The 17,699-nt window shown below is 34.7% G+C and overlaps 1 protein-coding gene across 1 annotated transcript in view; it reads right to left on the bottom strand.

Annotated features, from left to right (window-relative positions):
* The window catches only part of NCKAP1 (NCK associated protein 1), a 98,144-nt gene that overhangs the window by 54,115 nt on the left and 26,330 nt on the right, over positions 1 to 17,699 (bottom strand). Inside the window, exons 3-9 of the mRNA XM_028125509.2 lie at positions 10,585 to 10,677; positions 10,347 to 10,403; positions 9,418 to 9,560; positions 9,244 to 9,334; positions 6,320 to 6,457; positions 5,138 to 5,186; positions 732 to 888 (exon numbers count right to left, since the gene is read on the bottom strand). Coding sequence (XP_027981310.1) covers positions 732 to 888; positions 5,138 to 5,186; positions 6,320 to 6,457; positions 9,244 to 9,334; positions 9,418 to 9,560; positions 10,347 to 10,403; positions 10,585 to 10,677 — 728 coding nt within the window. The remainder of the gene's footprint in view (positions 1 to 731; positions 889 to 5,137; positions 5,187 to 6,319; positions 6,458 to 9,243; positions 9,335 to 9,417; positions 9,561 to 10,346; positions 10,404 to 10,584; positions 10,678 to 17,699) is intronic.

The raw sequence follows: 17,699 nt of genomic DNA, 5'->3' as shown, positions 1-17,699 counted from the left end.
AATTGGATATGAAATAAATGTAGGTAAACTTCATTTCTATCTGAAGCTAAGAAGCCAAACATAATTATTCAACATTTTCAGGTACAGGGGAGCCCCAGAATATTTTAGATGCTCCTAATTTCAAAAGATTTCAAAATTGCTACCAAGTCTGAGTTCAACCTGTTTTATATACTGTCTATAGAACCTCATGTGGAAAGAAATGCAGGCATTAAAAATTTCAAGGAAACAAATTTGTATGAACCGCTTGCTTTACAGGGAATGAATATACATGAGTCACTTGGAACACCTTATTATAAGGAAACATGATTTCTTATGTGCAGCGGTCTGACTTCTGTAATTGTTATAACTAATTTAAAGAGCTTTTGATTGATTCACATACTTTTAAATAGCACTTACAAAAATGTCAAAACTCTAAAATGTATATGGTACTTTTAGCAATACTTATGTCTAAATCCATATGATGATTTACAAAAGAGGACACATCTTTATCATAGAATACAATTTTTGAAAGGGCAGAAACACTAGATACTTTACTCTATGAAGTTACCTATAAAAAATATGAATACTACCATATCAGGATGACTGTTAAAAACAACTTACTATGGCCAGTAAGATAATACAGGTGATATCTTCTTGCATGACATGACCCTTCTCTATCAACAAACTTCAATAAAGATAATCCACTCACTACCCTTCTCCAAAAAAAGACAAGATAAATGAAAATGTCATACCCTCGTATGTTTACAAATAAGTCTTCTGCAGCTTTGTGAATGTGGAAAACTTCATCCCGGAAGAGAGAGAGGCAAGAGCTACTTTGAAGAGCTAGCTTCCAAAGGTTCAATGCTGTTGCATCAGTATTTAGAATCCCATGGCACAAAATGAAGCCAACTTTAAAAAAACATAAATAAATACAAATATAAAAGTATTCCAAAATTAAATTCTTTCAGTTACAAAGTAGCTTACAAAATTTTCAGAAATATAATCACTATGAGAAAAAGAAATGCTGCTTCTGGGTTGTGTAAGAAGTCATTTTAATAAATGAGTAAAAGACATTTTCAAAAATCTTTATATTTTAAGCCAAAGATCAGAAGTTACTAATTAACACATAATACAGTAATCATTACAACTGTTAAAATAACTGAAAAGACTAATCTACCTTTCTAAATCACCAGAAGAAATGTAATAGCATCTTGCATTTTCATAGCAATGCACACTTTACCAAATAAGTTTTCACGTATATTATCTCACATAATTCTGTGGAGTAGATAAAACAGATGGTATCCTTCTCTTTTACAGTTGAAGAAATGAAGGTTCAATGACTTACCTAAAGTTATACCATTAACATGTTAGAGCTAGAGTTAGCCTCAAGTATTTACCCTTAAAGCCTAAGATTCTTTCAATATATTATGCTGCTCTCTAGTATATGAATTCAGACCTTTCATCTTTTGTTATCTACTTTGGAAATCTTACACAAATGTATAATCATATATATGTTTGTGGATGCCCTCTCTAGCCCTGTATACTAGGCCACAAAACTTCATCTGTCATTCATTCAACATTTACTCAGTGCCTTCTATACACAAGGTACTGTAATGGGCCAGTTAAAAACCAATCCTATTTCCTGTGAAATTTCCCTAGGATTCTCAGTAGTCACTCCCACCTCTAAACTCCTGAATCATTAATATACAATTTGCCATTTATCTTTTTATTCTTAGCTCAACCTTCTTTTAACAGGGCCACTACTGGGGTGCCTGGGTGGCTCAGTCATTAAGCACCTGACTTCAGCTCAGGTCATGATTCTAGGGTCCTGGGATTGAGCCCCACATCGGGCTCCCTGCTCCGCGGGAAGCCTGCTTCTCCCTCTCCCACTCCGCCTGCTTGTGTTCCCTCTCTCGCTATCTCTCTCTCTGTCAAATAAATTAAAATCTTTGAGGAAAAAAAAACAAAACAGGGCCACTACACAAGTTAACTTTTTAAGTTAAGTAGGCATATATTGTGGAGTCATATGTACAGAAGTGTATTTAACTTTCTTAAATTTCCTGAAACACATTAAAGTATTTTTAATGCAACAGGACCCCTAAACACAAGCCAATTATACAATCTGGTACACAAGCAAAGAAACAGAATACATGTACAGAAATTTAAAGAATCCTCAAGAGAAATTGTAAAAGATTCTTGCCTTATATAATGACTTTTTACCCTAAACCCCTGAGTAAAAAGAGATTTCACTTAGTGTCTTATACCTTGTTGAATACTTCGATTCACAAAATTGCTGCTGACAATAAAAGGTTTCTCTAAAAATATTAGCAGTTATATTATGGGTTACCATATGTTTTATTTTTTTAAGATATGGATTACCTTTGAATTTAGTATATCCATTTGTTTATGATAGACTCAAAAAAGGTAATGTAATTTAAATTCAATTGCCCAAGATTAGGATGGTTTATTAAATCACACATTACCCTCCTTTCCTCACCAACGTCCCATTAAAAGGACAGAAAAAAATTTAAGCCACAAAAATGCTGGAGAACAAGATAAAAAAACCAATACTAGACAAGAAAGTTAGAGAAAATCTTTTAAGATAGAAAGTAGGTAGAACTCAACTATCAATTTAAAAACGGACTGGAGGGCGCCTGGGTGGCTCAGTTGGTTAGGCAACTGCCTTTGGCTCAGGTCATGATCCTGGAGTCCCGGGATCGAGTCCCACATCGGGCTCCCTGCTCAGCAGGGAGTCTGCTTCTCTCTCTGACCCTTTTCCCTCTCCTGCTCTCTCTCTCTCATTCTCTCTCTCAAATAAATAAAATAAAATAAAATAAATAAAAAATAATAAAAACGGACAGGAATTAGTAACCCAAAACTCCAGAGATGAAAAGAGATCTTTCCCAAGGAGTCCTCTGAGTCCAACCAATATAGCAAGAATAGACCCTGAAAAGAATATCAGGATAAGTTATTTTATAATTGCATTGCAAATAGCTGGGTCTTCAACATTCCAGACTCTCAATAACTCTTGGCCCCAGACTATAACCTAGACCCATGATCCTTAAACTTTAGCTTGCATCAGAGCAACCGGGAAGGCTTATGATTTTTTAAATCAGATTGCTAGGATCCATTCATAGTCTAATTCAGCAGGTCTAAGGTGGAGATCAAGGTTCTGTGTATCTAACAAGTTCCTAGGTGATGCTGCTGACCCAGGGACCACACTTTGAACTAATCTAAAGCAAAGTGCTAAAGAAAGTAGACCACCTTCTACAGAAAAGTCCTACTATGAGTATAGTATGGGTGGCTGTATAGCGCCTGGGTGGCTCAGTCGTTAAGCGTCTGCCTTCAGCTCAGGTCATGATCCCAGGGTCCTGGGATCAAGTCCCGCATCGGGCTCCCTGCTCAGCGGGGAGCCTGCTTCTCCCTCTGCCTCTCTTATGAATAAATAAATAAAATCTTTAAAAAAAAAAAGATAAGTACAGAGTTTAAGGTAATTCTTAACCTCTGTTAACTCTACTCAAGGCTCAATTACATGAAAGCAGCAAAACTCAGAGTACATCACCTTCCTTACTTTGGCAAGTGTGGTCATTCCACATCTGTCTGCCTTCTCTATGTCCCTGTATCCCCAATTAGGGTAGCCTGCCTTCTGACCCACTTCCCTGCTCATCATACAAAGCCCTATAATCAGCTTTTCTGTACAGACTGGGGGAACTAGTGCTATTAACTCTAGATGTCACCCATGCCACCTAATTCTAATAATCACCTCTGTTCTACAGCCAAACTTCCATAAACATGAACAATCAAGGATCACAATATATTTCAGCAAAATCAATAATTTGAAAGCTGTGTTTTGAGTCAACTAAGAGAAAGGATTAAAATCTTAACTATCATTATAGAAAATATAAGTATCACAAAACTAATCAATGTAAAAAATATAATTAATAAAAATGGCTAAGGAGGGGCACCTGGATGGGTTCAGTCAGTTAAGCATCCAACTCTTGATTTTGGCTCAGGTCATTATCTCAGGGTCCTGAGATCAAGCCTTGAGACAGGCTCCATGCTCAGCCCATCTGCTTGAGATTCTCTCTCTCTCTCTCTCTCTGCCCCCCACTCACCCACTTGCATGTGTGCAGACTCTAAATGAAGGAATGAATGAATAAATAAATAAATAAAATCTTTAAAAAAAAATGCTAAGGATAGGGAGTATAAGCTCTCTTTCATACTAGTAACAGTGCTATTCAAAGTGCCAGGGCATAATGAGATTAAGTAAAGAAAGAGAGTACTTAGAAACTTTTACAAAAATTTGACATTTATGAGTAGAAACCTAGTAATAATCTAATTGTTAGACTAAACTGAATCTAATAATTAAAAATGTAGGCTTTTACTTTCTGTCTTTATTACTTCATTTCTGGTAACTCTAGTAATTCACTTTTAGCTGTCAGTAGTTTAGTAATCCGTATTTTATGTAAGTATCAATCCAAAAAATTTAAAAAAAGAAAACTGAAGGCACTGTAGTTTGAGACATACTATAAGAAAAAGTCAACAAATACTACCTACTAGTTAATAAATCAAGATAAAAGAACTAGACGAAGTAAAAAAAAAAAAAAAACTGCTCAAAATTATTCCCCTATGCCACTGGACTTCGGGGTTGTAGAAGTAATTGTATTATAGCAATTCTCATTCTTTATTGTATCTGTGGGTCACTATGTCTATTTCCCCTATAATTTGTGAACTTTTCAGGAGCACAACTACTAATTTCATCCTCCATGTATACTGAACTGTCAACCACATACTGAAGTAAAGCAAAATCAAAAACCTTAGCTGAATAAACACAGTATTTTTAAAAATCATTAAAAACAAAACAAAAATGTAGTTTTGACAGCTACATTGAGAGGCAATATAACGTACCATGAGCCCTGGCATTAGCCTGGGTTCTTATTTGGTCTTTGTCACTTATTAGCTATGTGGAGTAAGCTTTAGATTCCTTATCTTCAAAACAGACTATCTATCCTGACAGGGTCAGTATGAGAACTGAATGAGATAAGGGACGGAGAAGGCTTATTAACACAGTGCTTAGCACAGAAGTAATCCATGTTACCCATTATTTTTCTCTAAAACTTAAAACCTGAGAGGTAATTACAAAACTAATTTTACTTACAGATAATCCATTTTTCCATTGCATCCAAAGAGAGATATTCACAAGGCATCTTAAAAAGAGAAGATACAAATTTGTGATTAAAAGAAATTCTAAAAAACAAATCCTGTACTGAGTCACTCTCTTTCTCTTTCTCCTAAAAATTCTTACTATTCAATTCATGACTCAAATACCACCATGACGTATTTGAAAAGTTGGATAAAAGTTTTATAATTTATACTTAAATGTGCAGTCCATAAAGGAAAATGAGAGCTGGGCCCCTTTCACATTTACACTCCCTGAAACCTCCCTTAAAACAGTATTTTGCCAAATTGTCTTCAATCTGGTAAATGATAAACTTCCAAAAGTATATTCCAAATATACCAAGTCTATTTCAGAGTTTGCAATATTCCAAAGGATAATATTTTAATCAAGTTAAAAACGACTTATGTACATGAATGCTCACTGTCTCACCCAAATCAGTAATTATGTGTATATATTCTCCATATATAGAACATTTATGTTCATACACACAGAGAAAAGACTGAAAATACAGTCGACCCTTGAACAACATGAGGGTAAGGACTGCCAACCCCCTCTCCCCGTGTAGTTGAAAAGTCACTAAAAACTTCTGACTCTTAAAAACTTAACTGCTAATAGCCTATTAACCAGAAGCCTTATCAATGACATAAAGTCAATTAATACATATTTTGTATGTTATACATATTATATAACATACTCTTATACTAAATTAAGCTAGAAAAAAGAAAATGTTATTAAGAAAATCTTAAGGAAGAGAAAATACATTTACAAAAACAATCCAGGTGTAAGTGGACCTGCACAGTTCAAACCTGTGTTGTTCAAGGGTCCACTGTGTGAAAGAATATAATAATGATTTTCTCTAGTCGGTGAAGATTGAGGTGATTTTTGTTTTCTTCTTTAAAATTTTCTGCATTTTCCAAATTTTCTATTATAACAGAAAACAAACATTTAAATTTTAAAAGAAAATACTTACACTGTTTGTATTAACTCAGCATCAGAATTTAGAAATAAACTCAACAGTATAACTTACTGAGAATTTTACAATAAATTTCACTGACAGGCTAATACTAATTAGAAGAAAAACTGCAACAACACTGCCTAACTGGTATTTTTAAAAAATCAACTTTACTATTTTCATTCAAAAAGGGAAAAATAGAACCATACAGTGTCAGACTGTGCAGGATTAAGCATTGTACTAGGTGCACTGATGAGACTCAATAGTTGGGCATTTCTCCACTGGTCAGCTGAAAGATTCCTTCGAGGATATACCATCTGAAGAGAAATCAGTGCATCTGAAAGAGACTAATTAAAATAGGAAAAAAGGAAGTTGAGGAATAAAATTTTTTTTCTTTTTCCATTTAAATTTTAGCTATAACTGCTGTGTGTTTCTACATGTATCATCCTAAAACAGCAAAACCTAATTACAACTATGCTCCATACAATATCTGAGGTGGGTCTGGCTATCTCAAGTTTTTTTTTTTTAATTTCATAAAAGCAACATAGATTCTGCATTCCTGGGCAAGAGCTTAGCTCAGGAAATCACGTTACATCCTTGGAAGTTAAAATGTTTGGCAATCTTGGGATCTTTATTTCAAAACAGGTAGGAAGCCTAGTGTCATTCTTTTGTACTCTGACAGTTCTCACTGAAATAACAGAATGTTAGGGTTATATGATTAAGTGTTAATAGAACTCAACATATTTTGTATTTCTCCAAAGAATGCCTTATAAAAAAATGTACTCTATCTTAATAAATTACTTAACTTCTATTTGCCATTTGGTCTGTTAATTACAGCTTTATCATCAAGGTATTTAATGTTTCTTCTCATCTGCTTCTTGTTTGCTTTTAAATGGGCTTTGGTACTCATCTCTGCTTCCTAAAATTTCTGTACGAGAATGATTTTTTTTTAAGATTTTATTTATTTATTTGACAGAGAGATAGAGCCAGAGAGCACAAGGTGGGGAATGGCAGAGAGAAAAGGAGAAGCAGGCTCCCCGCTGAGCAGGGAGCCTGATGCAGGGCTCAATCCCAGGACCCTGGGATCAACCTGAGCTGAAGGCAGACACTTAACCACCTGAGCCACCCAGGCGCCCCCAAGAGTGATTCTTTAATCTGACTGCTACCATGGGATTTGTTCAGAAAACAGAAAGCAAGGTTCTACCTAAAACTTAGTGAACCAGACCCTCTGGGAAGAGATCCCAGAAACCTGTATTTTTATTATACTCTACCAAGTGATTATGAATATATTTTTAAATTAAATTAATTTTAACAAATCCTAGCAAATATAGGATAGACTTTCCACCAAAACATGAGCTACTGGGGCACCTAGGTGGCTCAGTCAGTTAAGAATCTGACTTGATTTCAGCTCAGATCACGATCTCAGGGCCGTGGGATAAGGCCTCTGTTGGGCTCCGCACTCAGCGCAGAGTCTGCTTGAGATTTTCTCTCTCCCTCTGCCCCTCCCCTCATTCACACTTGAGAGAAAGAAAGAAACAAAGAAACAAAGAAAAAAACAAAGAAAGAAAGACTTTAAAAAAAAACTGGGATATCATGGAACATCAGAAAAATCATGATTAGGAAATAGTCTAATCCAAATGGACAAATCTCCTCAAGCAATTTAATAGTCTAGTATATGCGAATGATTATGGAGAACTTAAAAAGAGATCCAACAGCCTTTAAGGAAATTTTCATCACCTAGGTGGGGAAAGAAACAAATTTGAAGTGGGTAAATAAAAATAAAAACAAGGTCATCCATGACTGGCAGAAAGTCAGAAACGGATCCAAAGAGAAAACAAGGGAGGAGTAGGGAAGACAGTTCTAAGTGAGGAAAAAGCACTACCAAAATCAGAGACAGATGACTATATGCTCAGCACTCTGAGGAATCCTGACACTTCCATCTACAATGCTGATTTTTACTTCAAAAATGATGCCATCCACTGGCGTCTTTCTAACTAAAGATCCAACTAACTTCAAAACATTAAACCTATATAAATTTGTGGGATAATACAGCTTTGCAAAAAATTAAACTGCAAACACATCTTCTGTAAATGCATCCTCAGAATTTTCACAGGAGTAAGAAAACTGAAGGAAAATTCTTGGCATTAACAGATTTATACAAAATAGTGTATTATTAAAATGTCTAACTCTCACCATTCAACGAGAATGAACCAATATTCTGAAATCTTGGGCTTTAGCTCTGGCTTTGCCACTATTACTGCCAAATGACTAATTGTGTCACTTCTCAAGCCCTCAATTTCCTTATCTATAATGAGGATGTATGAGATACCTACACATTTTCTTGATGTGCTTAGGAACATTTGAATCAGCCTACTGCAGAGAAGCCATATGGCAAGACTCCTTTGAACAAAACTGTTTCATTAAGAACTATTTTTTTAATATATTGTAAAAGATAGACATTCCAAATTATTTTCACAAAACCTTTATTTTTTCTCACTAAGAGGCTTTACTAATAATATAGCGAAAATGTATCAAGTAGGGGGGAGAACAAAGAAAAAGAAAAGAAAAAAATAAAATGTATCAAATACTATGTATCCAAATACTTTTTATGAAGTAACTCATTTAATCATCCTAACAACCATATGCGGTAGGTACTATTATTCCATTTTTACAGATAAGAAAACTGAAATACTATGAAGTTGGTTAAGTAACTTGCCCAATATTACATACTTAGTAATTGGCAGAGTTGGGATTAGAACCCAGGTAGTCTGGTATCAGAGTAGACATTCTCAAATACTAAATTTCACTACCTCTATACCCTATACCGAATCTAAAAACTATAATGAATGATCCCTGAGTCTCCAAATACTATTTGGAATCTAACTAATGAGTTCTCTGGTTCACAACTGGATAAAACCATACATAGCTATTATTCATATCCCATTATAATGTTTTTTGTAGAAGTTTATCACTCTAACTATTCACCCTTATGCCTTCTCATATGCCTATTTATTTAATTTTTTTTAGAGAGCATGCAAGAGTGAGGGGGAAAGAGAATCTTAAGCAAGCACCACGTGGGCTCAGCATGGAGCCCAACACAGGGCTGCTACTGCATCTAAAAACCAGGTCTTACCTTGCTGTGGGGTACAAATTCTTCCATCATCTTCTTTAAAGGGTTTTCATAATCCACAATCATCTGACCAAGGCGTGGGTATTCTCGGTCACTTAAAACAGACATATCAAATTTCAGTGAGGTGTTAGCCATCAAACTGAGAATTTCACAAAGATCTGTATAATGCAGGTCTACCTTGCTCCATGGGTCATTTCATGAGCATAGTTGTATAATCCAATGATTGCCTTCCTTTCTTCAATTCGAGACAGCAGTATCATTAGCGTTGTATAGGTTATGATCAAATCTAAGTAATTCTTTGTTAAATCAAAGTTTACAGTCTAGAAAACAAAAATCAAGTTGAACTTATTTTGCAAAGTTTTAAACACACACACACAAATCTTCATGGCAGCTAATGAAAACCAGTAATTTTCTATAGTTATTTATTTTATCCCCATTTCTAAGATTCTAATTCCTTCAACCAAAAACATACCTAAAATTTGGAAGTCATAGGTAACAGTTTTGTGTTGGTGACACAATTTTATGGATGAAAAAAAGTGTGTTATTGCCTTAACTGATGACAGTTTAAAAGGATAAACAAAACCAGAATAAGAAGGAATATGGAGCCTAAGCAAGAAAAAAGACTATTAAATAAGTAATAAAATTCAATGAACAAGTGAATTGTCAATAGAGCCTAAGCAAGAAAAAAATATTAAATAAGTAATAAAATTCACTGAGTAAGTAAATTGTCAATAGAGACATTTTTCACTTTGACTTCCTGTATCTAGAAATTGTCTTACCTAAGAAAGATTCCATCAAGTATGTCTTTCACAGAGAAAAATATTATTCACTTAACTTTTTTTAATTGGGCCTTCTAAAATAAAATACTAAAATTAACTACTATTTCCCAATATGTACAAGACTTATACCCAGTGACAAACAAGTAAAAATAGGGAATATATGGTAACTCCTTACCTTAAAAAAGTGCTACGAAATAAGCCAATGTAACAATGCTGAAATTTCACACACTAGTCACGTAATTTTTTTCTGAAGAAAAATATTCAGTCCCCTTAGTTCTATTAGAAAATCAGAAAAGAATCAGAAATTTTTCTGAAAATAATACTTACAATATCAAAGAAGACTTGGCAAACATCAATAGTATTCAGCAATTCACAAACATGGTCCTGAAAATAAAGTTTATTTTAATCTTTTATCTATATAAATAATACTAAATTTAGAAAACATACACAAATTTAAATCTTAGTTCTAGAAGAATTCAAATTTTATTATCTACAAGTGATAAAGAAATTTATACAATTAACAAACATCACTGTATGTTAAATTTTACATATTAAAATACATTACCTTAAATTCCATAACATCTACAAATGTGAAGTAGTATAATGCCAGATTTTTCAGAATCTCTGATTTTTCTTTCTGTAGCTGTGCAAGCTGTTGCTGTAAAAACAAATTTAGAATGCATTGTTAATTCAGAACAAAGATATTTAATTTTACTACAAACTATCTTCTTTTATGATTGCTATATGGAAGCACAAGCTCTTAGAACAATATCTTTAGATGATTAAGGCTTTTTTAAAAAACCAAAATACTTGAGAGAGCAACTGCTAACAGTGATCAGCAACTGACAGTGTGAGGCTATAAAACCAATCAAAGCAGATTAGTATCAAACTGCACTACTATTAAGGAAAGTTGGAAAATGTTAGAAAAAAAATCAAATGAACTCTTTAAAAACAACTCATGAGCATGATCACATTACTAGAAGTGAGAGGAAAAAAAGATGAAAAACACTGTAACTTACACTACAAAAAACAATATGCTTTATAAATTTGGAACTTACCAAAAAGAACATCCAGGCAAAGCCACGTTACGCATGCAAAATAAAATGTAGATACAAACATAAAATACAGTAACGGTTCCCTGACCAGATCCACAAAACACAATAATACATTAAACAAAAGCAAAAAACCACAACAACAAAAAAAAGAAATGAGAAAGAAGCAAAACTAGGGTTAAGACACTGGTAAACATGAAAGAGGGAAATGTGAATACAAAAGATAAATATTATTCAATCAACTGTATTATTAGATTTACAAAAGTCCTAAGTTTTCTTTTTAAAACTATCAATATAAGTTCCAAAAGAATCCAGCCATATTTAATGCCCTGTGTATCATAAGACTGACAGAATTCCAATAAACTTTCCAGAACTTTTGATACTGAGTGTAGTCTACAGAACAGCAACTCCACATCATTTAGGAGCTTATTAGAATAGCAGATTCTCAGGCCCATACCAGATCTAGTAAAATACCCAGGTGATCTGAATCTACATTAAATGTCTGAGAAGCACTTATCTAGAATATGAGAAAACTAGAAAATACAGGAAAGTGGCCTGAAATAACAAACTTGCTACCAAATCCACACAATTTTGAAGCTTTCACACAATTCTTACTTATACAGGAAGGTTGGGGGGGAAGATGCCTCTCTACAGAACTGTACTGAACACCATTATGATAAGTCAGAAAATTTAGAGCAGTGAGTATAACATCAAGGGAAGATTAAAAAGAAAAAAAACAAAACAAAACTGTAACAAGACTATTTAAGGGTGCCTGGGTGGCTCAATTGGTTAAGCGACTGCCTTCGGCTCAGGTCAGGATCCTGGAGTCCCGGGATCGAGTCCCGCATCGGGCTCCCTGCTCAGCAGGGAGTCTGCTCCTCCCTCTGACCCTCCCCCCTCTCATGCTCTCTCTCTCTATCTCATTCTCTCTCTCAAATAAATAAATAAAATCTTTAAAAAAAAAAAAAGACTATTTAAAACTGCAAGGACAGCAGTCTGGTAGACCCAGCTAATACAGGGTAAACTACCCTAAAGACTTCAGTCCCTGAAGACATTTAAAGAATTCTGTCTAGAAAACATGTGTAAATGAAGTACCTCATTACTTCCTCTAAATACCAGACATATTAAAGTGTATACTTACAGTGATGTGTAATGTTTTTAGCTTTATCTACAATAGTAACTGACTTTATTTTGAAGAATATATCTGTTTCAAAACAATTCCATGTTCATATGCACATTTTTAATCAAATCATTACCACTCATAACATCAAGCAGATACTTATTTAAAAGTGATTCTATTTCCAGGGTGTGGCAGATGGTCAAAATGGGTGAAGAGGAGTGGGAGGCACATGCTTCCGGTGATGGCATATAAGCCATGGTGTTGTAATAGCACTGTATGGTGACAGATGGTAGCTACCCTTGTGGTAAGCACAGTATTAACATATAAACTTCTAGAATCGCTATGTCATACACCCTGAAACTAATGTAACACTGTGTGTTAACTATACTTCAATTAAAAATAATGTTTAAAAGGTTCTATTTCCTCAGATTATTCTACCTTTACCATGTTCAACATTAAACATTTATGATTAATGTCTTAGTCCTTTTTCTTGCTTTTCAGTACTTTAAATTTGAGTTTTGAAACATGATAGGTGAAAGACTCATTAAGATAAGCAAGAATATAATTCAGTTGCTACTGGGCTTAATTATTAATAGTACCTCTTTCAGCATCCTAGTTTGGACAAAAAAAGACAGTCACCATCTCATTATGGCTTTAATGATCTTTTATACAAACCTCATTTTACATATTGAGAACCTAATGCACACAGAAAGTAAAAGAACTGTTCCAAAGTTACGTAACTCCTTCATGGCAGGTCAGGACTGGAAATCTCATTTCCTTACTCCTAATAAAGTGTTCTTTCTACCATTCTCCATGCCCATCAATTTCCCTTTTTAATAATAAAATCTCATTGTGGTCTAAATTTCTCATTCAATTTTATTTCCCCAAACCATATGTAACCAGCTTCTACAATGACTAAAAGAAATTCACTCAACTAATGAATGTCTGAATTCAAAACATCAAGTTTTCAAGGCCCTACACAACTTGATCCTCAATTTAATTTACCTTTCCAATATAAAATTTCCCCTACATTCATTCACACACAGTAGCCAAAACAAACTATTCACTATTTTCTATACATAGCTCATGTTTTCATTATTGTTTCCTCTACTGAGATGTCCAAATCCCACTACTCCCAAATCACTTAGTTGAAATGTTAACCTATTTTCAAGGAACCATCCCTGGGGGCACCTGGGTGGCTCAGTCAGTTAAACGTCCAACTCTTGATTTAGGTTCAGGTCATGTGGGATCGAGCCCCACGACGGGCTCCACACTCAAGGCAGAGGTTGCTCCAGATTCTCTCCCTCTGCCACTCGCACTCACTCTTTCTCTCTCTCTAATAAATAAATAAATAAATAAATAAAATCTTAAAAAAAAATCCCTGATTAAACCTCTTCCCTGAATGCAAACATCTCCATCCTCTAAATGTGTATAATTTCTAATAATATCATTTTCTACCTTGTATCACAGCTATCTCCAACACTGTAAGACAGCGTACAAAACTCATTTCTTCAATCTCCACAACCCGTATCATACAGCTCTGTATATAAGAAAGTATCCAATATAAACATCTAACAGAGGAGTGATTCTGACAAATTAAAAGGTCTTTATATGTCAATGACAGATGACAGATTTGGGTAGTTTTGTTAGAAAGCCTACTTCTTACTGCACAACCATGACTAAATGACTTCACCTCTCAGAGCCTAATACCCTCATCATGAGCCAAAATAATGTACATAAGAACATCTGATAGTACCTGACACCCAGAAACTACCCATTAAATATTAGGTAAGTAACAAAGGAGGTTCACAGACCACTTCTTCCAAACAGGCAAAAATAAGGCTATTTTAAATAATCCCAATACTACTTATAGTACTTCTAATAAGAGTTAGTATTAAGTGAGCATGCACTCCTTGCCAGATACTGTTCCAAATATCCTACAAGTATCTCACTCAATCATCTCAATTATGTTCCCTATTTAATGAAAATGAATTCCATAAAGCTATGCATTAAAGAGTTCAATTATAACAAAGAACAAAAGTGTCTACAACTTTCAGAATTCAACCACAAAAAATGTTACCATTTAGTTCTTAAAGTGAAGGAGAGTAGATACTACTAAAAGGTACTTAATTTTAGGTTCAACTTCCAAAACAAAGTTTTCTTAAGTCATCACCTCATTGTTTTACAGCAAACAAAAAGCAGGGAATAGTTTAAGAACATAAATTAGTAATAAATTGTTTGATGTTACAGAACAGAACATTAGAAAAGTACAATTCTGACAAGAATTCATTCTATTCATTAATACTTTCAAAAGCATATCACAGATACACAGATTAACTATATACATTAGCAAAATATCTGTACAATGCTTTCATTAAAATTTCAAACTATGAATCATTATTCTTAACATTAAAGTAAAATATGTAAAAACTGAAAATGAACAAGATAAAGAGTAGCCATGCAGATCATAAAACAAGACTGTATCTTTGCAATGAAAAATCTTGTTAATTAATCTTTGTCAAATTAAGAAGCATTTTCCATACAAAGTAAGTATCTAAAAAATTGATGAAATGTAGTATTTACTAGTTTTCATTCTTTCAAAGAAAAATTACGGCAACTTACAATAAGGAACCAATGCCTAAGACAGACTCACTGATTTTCAACACAAAGAAATGTGGCTATAGTTCTTTATTCACCTATTTCAATTATTACCTTCTTTCATTAACAAAGTTGCTTATGCACAATATTTTTCTTGGTCTAAATTATGCTAGTAGTTTGTTCCTCTTAAAAAACAACCAAGCACAGGGCGCCTGGGTGGCTCAGTTGGTTAAGCGACTGCCTTAGGCTCAGGTCATGATCCTGGAGTCCCAGGATCAAGTCCCACATCAGGATCCCTGCTCAGCAGGGAGTCTGCTTCTCCCTCTGACCCTTCCCCTCTTCATGATCTCTCTCTCTGTCTCATTCTTTCTCTCTCAAATAAATAAATAAATCTTTAAAAAAAATCCAAGTACAGAAGTTTGGTCTCAGGGAAAGCTTTTGTGTATTTTCTTAGTATGATATTCTAAACCAGGCTTTTAAAAATACAAGTCCCAAGAAGCTATCTGGATAAACCTCTTGAACTGTCAGCTATCAGCCTCATCAACTCTCATCTAGATCACTACACTAGCCTCCAAACTGGACTCCATACTTCATCTCTTGCCTCTTCAGTCTTCTCCACAAAGAAGCAGGAGAGTCAGAATTTTAAAGTAACACACTACCACAAAAAACAGATTCCAATAATGGTTATGCAAGATATTAATACTGGATAAAGAGTATACAGGAACTCTCTGCACTAGCTCTGCAAATTTTTTAAGTCTAATATTATTTCAAAATAAAACTCTTTTAAAAAATTCCAGTGGTTTCCCATTATACTTTAAAATACAAAGTCCCTACCAGTGCCTCAGAATAAAATTTAAATAGGACACCTATCTTTAAGACCTCATCTCCTTTCATACTCCTCTAGCCTCACTCTGTAAGCTGTCATACCGGTCTTCCTGCTCAGTTAATCAAATTCACCAAGCTTGGTTCTACTTCAGAGCCTTTGCACTCGCTCTTTCTCAAGTCTGGGATGCTCTTCGCCACTTCTTTGCATAGCTCACTCCCACATTTCTCTTTAGAGAAGCCATTGTTAGGCATTCTTCTCTAAAATAGTCTCCTTCCTCATTACTCTCTAACTCCTTATCCTGCTTTTTATTTCTTCCTACCACTTATCTCCAAATCAAAGTATGTATGTATTTCTGTTAATGTTTGTTGTCTAAAATCTCAACTTGAGGGGTGCCTGGGTGGCTCAGTCATTAAGTGTCTGCCTTTGGCTCAGGTCATCATCCCAGAGTCCTGGGATCGAACCTCGCATCGGGCTCCTTGCTCTGAGGGAAGCCTGCTTCTCCCTCTCCCACTCCCCCTGCTTGTGTTCCCTCTCTTGCTTGTCTCTCTCTGTCAAATAAATAAATAAAATCTTTTAAAAAAATAATAAATAAAAAATAAAATCTCAACTTGAACTTGAATCCATGAGAACAAGGACATCTGTATCATTCTCTGCTGCATCTCCAGCACTGAGAACACTAGCACATAGATGAGCAATCAATCAATTACTTATCCTCAACATTCTCAACATAAAAATCATTAAGTCAATTTTCAAACTGCACTGCTGATTGTAAATGAATGCTGTATCAGGCATCAACTCTTGTCTCAAATGAGTTTACATATCCTAACACAGAACGGTGATTTAATCCCTTGAACAAATCCCCAAAGTTGGGCAAAATATTTCATTATGTCTTCCCAGGATAAGAAAGCATAAAAGAGGGAGACGAACCATGAGAGACGATGGACTCTGAAAAACAAACTGAGGGTTCTAGAGGGGAGGAGGGCAGGGGGATAGGTTAGCCTGGTGATGGGTATTAAAGAGGGCACGTTCTGCATGGAGCACTGGGTGTTATGCACAAACAATGAATCATGGAACACTACATCAAAAACTAATGATGTAATATATGGTGATTAACATAACAATAAAAAAGAAAGCATAAAAGAAGGAAATGTGAAATATCTAAAGAGAATGACATATTCTATCCAATATAAGCAAATCTCTTAAGATTATCTGAAAATCCAAATTCACACAAAGAATACACATTTCTTAAAAGGTTCATAGGATTTTGTAGTATTCTCCTTTCATCATCTACAAAATGATTCTGATAGTCAATATTTCAGAAATGCATTTTTCTGAGCAAAGAGTAAATAAATTTTAGGGAAAGTAAATAACTAATCCTTCCCACTTTATCCTGCCCACTCCCCGCACTTGCTCTCTCTCTCTAAATGAATAAAATCTTAAAAAAATATATACTAACATAGTTGTGGAGCCATCACTCCCATCTATCTCCAGAACTTTTTTATATTTCCCAATCCAGGTATATTTTTATACTCACTTTCCAGATACAAAAATAGACCATAAAAGGGTAAACTGCCAATACAGGTCAATCAAATTTGAAAGCTCAAAACACCTCTTCAATATACACTGCCCTTAGGTGCCATGGGTGAAGAAGCCTCAGATATCATATCATGTGGAAAGAAGAAACTCAGCATCTTGTTAAGCCCAGCTAGGCCCATCCCCCAGCCAACCCACCTGCTAAATGCAGCTGTGATGTAAGGCTGGTGAGACAAGCACAAGAACTGCCCTGTCTACCCACAGAATGATAAAAAACAAGTTGTTGTTTTAAGCTCAGTAAAATTTGGGGTGGTCTGTTATGTAGCAATAGGTAAATTAAAACAATCTCTATTTTACCACCTCAGTGCATTAACCTGCATCAGAAAAAATACTGAAAGTTTAAGATTTCTGGTTACAAGATGGTCAAATTAATGCAAACTGATGAAACTACTGTAATTTTATCATTAGTACTAGAAAAATCACTAATTACAGGTCCTAGTATAGTGTGGTTGGTCAGACATAACAGGTTTATATAAAAGACAGCACACTGT

The sequence above is a fragment of the Eumetopias jubatus genome, unplaced genomic scaffold (assembly GCF_037043125.1).
Source record: "Eumetopias jubatus isolate StellerSeaLion01/CBP00866 unplaced genomic scaffold, mEumJub1_p1.0 scaffold_3, whole genome shotgun sequence".
In the NCBI taxonomy this organism is placed as follows: domain Eukaryota; kingdom Metazoa; phylum Chordata; class Mammalia; order Carnivora; family Otariidae; genus Eumetopias; species Eumetopias jubatus.
Note: the sequence above shows the minus strand (reverse complement) of the source record. Positions and strands in the feature narration are given on the sequence as shown.